The sequence below is a fragment of the Muntiacus reevesi genome, chromosome 7 (genome assembly GCF_963930625.1).
Source record: "Muntiacus reevesi chromosome 7, mMunRee1.1, whole genome shotgun sequence".
NCBI classification, from domain to species: Eukaryota; Metazoa; Chordata; class Mammalia; order Artiodactyla; family Cervidae; genus Muntiacus; species Muntiacus reevesi.
In genome coordinates, this window is record NC_089255.1 from 78,164,609 (window position 1) to 78,171,121 (window position 6,513).

Consider the following 6,513-nt stretch of genomic DNA (forward strand, 5'->3'; position numbering starts at 1 on the left):
GGGAGCCAAGAAGGTGGGATGTGGTGGAAGATTGTGCTATGTCATTTCCAAACAAAGCCGATTTTTAAAAACAAAGGCGGCGGACTGACGGGTCTCATATATCAGTCCTCTCATCGCCTCACTGGTTAGAAGCCTGGCGACGCCACGGTGCTGTGCCCCGACTGGCGATTCCCACGGTCCGGACAAAATGGCCAAAAGGGGCGCCACGGGGCTGAGCGTGGCAGTCTAGCCTGCGCACTTCGGCGGTCATTTACGGTCCAGGTTGGCGTGCAGCTGGGCCTCGCGCACCATGCGATCAAAGGAGCGCGTGTTGGTCTCCTGGCGCACCTTCTCGCGCACGTGGAAGGAGGCGCGGGCTGTGGAGCGAGCGCTCTCCAGCGCGCTGCGCCGCTCCCGAGACAGCTGCTCGCTGCGCTCCAGCTTGCGACCGATGGCTTGGAGCAGCTCCCGCCGGCGGCAGTCTTCGTCCCTCTCCACCTTCTCCTTGTTGGCGCGCTGGGCCCGCTCCTTCTCCATCCGGCTCTGGCCCACGCGCCGCGCCTTCTGCTGCACCGCCTCCTCGGCCGCCTGCGCCGCGTGCTGCAGCCGCCGCTCTCCTGCCCGAGCCAGCGCCTCCAGGTGCGCCTGATGCTCCCGCTCCTTGCGCTCCGCAGCCTCCTTGGCCCGCCGGCCCTGCAGCTCCTCCCGCCGGGCCCTTTCGCGCAGCTCCCGGGTGCGCTGCTCCACCAACTGCTCGTAGTTCTCCTGCGCGCGTCCCAAGCTGGCCTCCAGGGAGCTCCGCAGGCCCTCGCGCTCCTGGCGTTCCTGCCGGGCCCGACCTTTCAGCAACGCCTCGTGGCGCGCCCGCTCCGCCCTGCTAAGCTCCCGCTTCTCCCGCTGCAACTGGCCCTCCTGCTGCTGCTTGACCTGGGCCGCGCGCTTAGCGCGCTCCCTGCGGACCTGCTCGGCCCGCTCGCGCACCTCCTGCAGGCCCTCCTCCCGCTGCTTCAGGTTCTGTTCCTGCTGCAGCTTGCGCTGCCGGTCCTCCCTGGCCGCGCGCTCCACTCGCTCCCGCCGCAGCAGTCCCTGGCGCTCGGCCAGCTCCCGCCGCCGCTCCTCGCTGCGCTCGCACTGCCGCTGCCGGCGCCGCGCCTCCTCGCGTTCCTCGCGACCTCGGCGGCCGCGCCGCTCCTCCACCTGCGCCGCCCAGGCCCGGCGGCCCTGCTCCAGGGCGCGCTGCTTCTCGCGTTCCTCGCGCTCCCGCCGCTGCTCGGCGCGGACGCGCTGCTGCTCCCACTGGCCGTGGGCCGCGGCGCGCTGCTCCAGCAGCAGGCGCTCCTCCTGGTGCCGCGCCAACATCAGCGCCGCGATCTTCCGGTCGCGCTCCGGCACCCCGCGCAGACCCCGCTCGGCGCGCACTTGGCGCACGATGCGCTCCACGTGCTGAGCTGTCTGGGGCGAGTGGCTCAGGTCGCCGAGGCTGAAGCTGCGGCCGGTGAGCGGAACCAGGGCCAGGGCAGATGGGCGGCCCAGGGGGTTAGGAGCCGAGGCCGCCGACCCCGCCGCGCAGCTGTTCCTGGCCGAGGCCCGTGGCGGCCAGTGCAGTTCCCGCAGGCTCTCTCCGCTGTAGGACGACGACGACGCGCCGGACTCGGAGCTGAGGGCGCCCTCCCGCCGGCGGGACAGCGAGTCCAGTGAGTGGCTCTTCCTACCTGCCCGCGACCCCGCCGGAGGGGGTTGGGGCCGGGCCGGGGACGGGCTGGAGGAAGCCTTTCGAGCAGCGCGCGGGGCGGGCGAGGCCGGGAGGCTCGCGCTGCTGCAGCTGCTGCTGCTGCCCGCGCTGGGGGCCGAGGCCGCGGCGGCCGCGGGGCCCAACGGCGTGAAGAGGCGCCGCTTCTCCTCGCGCACGATGCGCTCGCGCTCCGCCCGGCACTGCTGCAGCTTGGCGCGCCGCTCAGCCTCGTACGCCTCGTACAGGCCAGTGGCCACTCGCATCGAACGGCCGGGGGCCTCGCGCACCAGGTCCGCCAGGGCCCGGGGCAGCAGCTCCACAGGCTTAACGGCGCAGCGGGCGCAGGCCTCTAGCGAGCGGGGGCTGGTCAGCACGTACCGGCTGCCCTCGGCCTCCGGACAGTCGAAGTTGAAGAGGTCGAGGTGCAACAGCGGGGACTGCTCCCGCTGCCCGCCTTCGGCCGCGGACGGGACTTCAGCCTTGCGGGGCGCCACGGCGGAGGCCGAGGCCGAAGACGCCGTGGGCTGCTGGGCGCCCTGGGAGTCAGGGGGCACGGACGCGGCGGCTTCGTCCCCTTCTGAGCCTCCGGGCTCGGCTCCCAGCTTCTCCTCTTCAGGCACGGGATCCACCATGGCTGAGCCTGTGCTTTTGTGGAGTCACTGAGGATAACAAGGGAGGGACATCGAGGAATACACTTAAAAGCAGTCCACCCCCCCAACCCCCCCCCCCATTCCTGTTCATCCCCTCACCCAACTTAATCCGCTCTGGGATTAGGCTCAGAGGCCCGGTGGAATGTAAATCATAATACCGATGCCCTGAAAACCCAAGCGGGCGGGAGGGTGCACAGAGCCTCTGTCTCCCTCAGCGCCGGAGTGCGGGGCGGAGGCCCGTGGCCAAGTTCCCCCCCCCCCCCCCCCCCGGGCGTCTTGCCCACTAGATGCATCTCTTCCCTGTTGCAGGTTAAAATGTAAAGATCGAGGTGCGGGCGGCAGCCGACCCGAGAGGCTCTGGAGGATTCCCGAGAGGATTAGCGTATTCATTTGTCGCTTAGGCGGGCGACCGGGGAGGCAGCTTTGCAGGAACAAAAAAGGAGGTCTGTGCATCCTCACAGTGCACTGCTGTGAAGACCCCATTTGCCCAGGGAAGAAGTTTATAGTTGATTTCCCTTTTGCCAAAGGAGACCCCAGCGTAGGGCTCAGAGGTGACGGTAGAGAGGAGAGAAGTGTCTTTGCCCGAAAAAGACCTCCCCGGGAGGGCTGATCGATCCTTGCTCCTGCCTCTTGGGCAGGGCTTGCAAGGAGCTGTGCCCGCCTTCCCCGCGTCCCCACCACCGGGTGTTCGCCGGGGGTGGTGAAGGAGCCTGGGTCTTCCCAGATGCACCCGATTCTCTCTTAAAGCCATGCTAAAAGCGCCATGCACCCCAGTCTAGGCTCGGACACCTGTCCCCAGACGTCCTCCGAGTGCCCCCACCGTATCCCAGCGAGGTTGGGCTCCTGGAGCTCAGCGAGCCCGTCCGCTTCCCTGGTGCCTGGGCCAGCTCGCTTACCCCACGTCCCGGGCTCGGCCCCGCGCCGAGGCTTTTGTTCGCAGCTCGCCGCTTTCCTTGTGCCTCTTCAGTCCTTTCGCCGGCGGGGTCGGATTACTGCCGGCCGCAGCCGCGATAGGAGCCCCAGCTGCCGCCGCCGCCACCGCCGCCAGCGTCTCTCCATGGGACCGCGCACACCCCAGCCGCTCCCTACCCGCAGGAGGGGGAGTGCGACAAGGTCTCCCTAAAATAACGCAGCTCTGCTCCCTTCCCTCACGCTGATTCTTAAAAAAGGAAGCAAGCCGGGTTCCATCGCTGCTGCATCCACCGCCGCCTCTCCAATCATGAAGGGACCGCAGGTCTTTCGACGCCCCCCGGCGCCTCCTGGTGGACGCTCAAGGGTGTTGATTTGCTTGCTTTAGAGAGCAAAGAGAAGTTGTGTGTGTGGGGGGGGAATGTATATAAATGATACCTTATACATACATATATAATATATATATAATATTTTTTTTTTACCAAGAAACCCTATTCTATCAGCACTTTAGCTAGGCAGAATGAAGGATTTGCTCAGATTGTTTCTCAGCCTGAGAAGCAAACAATCTTGATGGCAAATAATTTGGTAGAACTGCGGCTCCTGATCTGAACCATGACTATTTTTTTTAAAGAAAAATCAAGGGCATTCAAATAGGTTTGAGGCAGGCAGAAGATGTGTCTAGGGTTTAGCGCAACATTTTAGCACTTCCTGGTTCCAGACAATACAGATTAAAACCAATCAGTGCCAGTTAGTGAGTGCTATTTAGAGACATCTCTTCACCACCTTTTATCCAGTTTGTGCGACAGTGGCCACAGCGGACAGATGGAAGGTGTACTTAAGGGCAAGGGTTGGAGTGTGGGGGGGACATTTAGGGAGCACAGTGAACTGTGTCGTTAATAACCTTGATGTTTCGGACAGGCAGTGAGGAGCAAGTGAAAGGCTCAGAGCAGGGAAATGACATGGTTTGGTTTATATTAAAACTTTAGGAACATAGCTCTAGCAAGGATGGGGTGAAGGCTTTGGGGGGCAAAAGGGAGGCAGGAAGCCAAGTTACCTGGACACTACAGTCACCCAAGGCAGGAAGGACTGGACCTGAGGAGAAACAACTGTAGGAGGCCTGGGCCTGGTGGGAGGTAGGGGTGTACAGATTCCTGAAATAGAGAGCAAGGGAAGCAATACTTAAAGGGAACTTGGCTTTGGGGTGTGAGGAGCAGCAAAGGGGCAGGGATGACTTCCTGGAGCGACAAGCTGTCTGGGTGTACCACAAACCTAGAGCGTGGGTCCTAGAGGGAGGATTAGGTGGTGTGAAGGGCCAAGGAAGCATGGGTTCCTTTTAGGACCACCTGAGTTTGAGGTGGAGCCTTTCAGCTGGGAAGGTGAATGGTAAGGTGGCTAGTAAGTTGTGTCACAGGTCTGGACTGAAGCTAGAGTTTATCGCAGTTTTTCCAGTAGTTGTGTATGGATGCAAGAGTTGGACCATAAAGAAAGCTGAGCACTGAAAAATTGATGCTTTTGAACTGTGGTGTTGGTGAAGACTCTTGAGAGTCCCATGGACTGCAAGGAGATCCAACCAGTCAATCCTAAAGGAAATGGGTCTTGAATATTCTTTGGAAGAACTGATGCTAAAGGTGAAGCTCCAGTACTTTGGCCACCTGATTCAAAGAACTGATTCACTGGAAAAGACCCTGATGCTGGGAAAGATTGCAGGAAGGAGGAGAAGGGGACGACAGAGGATGAGATGGTTGGATGGTATCACAAGCTTGATGAACATAAGTTTGAGCAAGCTCCAAGAGATGGTGATGGGCAGGAAAGCCTGGCATGCTGCAGTCCATGGGTTCATAAAGAGTCAGACATGACTGAGTGAACTGAACTGAACTGAAACATATTTGAGGTTCTCAAACAGTGTGAGTGAGATCATCCAGGTAGGAAGCAATCAGGAGGTGGGCAGGGATGGGGCTGCTAAGGGAAGAGGAGTCCATGAAAGGGACCAATAAGGACAGGCAGAAAAGTGCAGTCTTATGGAATCTAATGGTAGGACACTTCAGAAGGGGGGTGTGCCCCTCGTGTTAAGGCTGTAAAGGTTCAGAAAGGTTTTGTTTGAATCAGATACCCACTGAAGCTGGCAGTAAGACAGTCTTTGGTGACATCAGCAGAAATAGCTTCGGTAGTGTCCTGGGAGCTGATGTCAAACCACAGGAGGTTGAGGTGCAGTGGGAAGTGAGAAAGTGAAAGTTATTGACTTTTTTTGACATTTGGGTGAAAGTGTTAAAGACTGTGAAGGGCATGAGATTTTATCCTACTTTCTTGCTAATAAGTTAGCCTGCCACTATTCATAGATGTTCACAGAAGGCATGAAACTCTGGGTCAGAAACAAAGGACTTTGTTACTCACGGTACAGCAGATGGCATGAAGTTTGTGTTTTTGTTGATCCCTCTTGCTCCGCAAGTCTCATGGGGCAATGGAAATGTGGGTTCAGATAGGTATTGTACATGGGTTTGTGTCACAGCTGAGAGAGACCCTAAGCTTAGTAGTGGGTATGCCTGCTAAGTCGCTTTAGTTGTGTCCTACTCTTTGCAACCCTAGGTGGGTGCTAGTGGTAAAGAACCCGCTTGGCAGGTAAGGAGATGTAAGAGATGCAGGTTTGATCCCTGGGTCAGGAAGATCCCCTGGATGAGGGCATGGCAACCCACTCCAGTATTCTTGCCTGGAGAATCCCAGGGACAGAGGAGTCTGGAGGGCTACAGTCCATAGGGTCACAAAGAGTCAGACATGCTGCAAATTTAGGGTCACTCGGCCGTGTAGACCATATCCTTTTAAACGGGGCTGCTGGCAAACCTGTTTAAATTTTGCCCCCAAGGGAGGCATTATGTTTGTTATCCTGGGAGAAAACAAATCTTCCCTCTCACGTTGAGGGAAACACTGTCTCTGTCTTCCAAGGAGGTTTGTTGTACAAACATCCTTGAAAAGTAGTCTAGAATAAAAGCCTTTACAAGACATACGGAAATGCCATGAACTGCCCTCAGTAGAGAAAAGGAGTGATTGGTCAGATGGCTAGTAAGAGATAGGGCTGGGCTTTAGACCTGGCTCAGTCTCATCCTGAGTGGGCCCTGTGCATTGTATTTCCACTCCAAATTAAACCTCTGGAGAGATGTGGATTCAGATGGAGATAAATGGGGTGGTCAGGTCAACCTGCTCAAACCTCTTTACTTCAATTTTCCCCTCCTTACATAAGATCCTACCAAA

General features: G+C 58.8%; 1 protein-coding gene across 1 annotated transcript; it reads right to left on the reverse strand.

Moving 5' to 3' along the window:
* Positions 1-246: 246 nt before the first annotated feature.
* CCDC177 (coiled-coil domain containing 177) lies at positions 247-2,343 on the reverse strand. Its single transcript, XM_065940916.1, has one exon. The coding sequence runs from the start codon at positions 2,341-2,343 to the stop codon at positions 247-249; it is 2,097 nt and encodes a 698-aa protein (XP_065796988.1).
* Between the last annotated feature and the right edge of the window lie 4,170 nt (positions 2,344-6,513).

Excerpts from the sequence above, each read along its gene's own strand:
- CCDC177 (XM_065940916.1), bottom strand. The coding sequence starts at position 2,343 with ATGGTGGATCCCGTGCCTGAAGAGGAGAAGCTGGGAGCCGAGCCCGGA.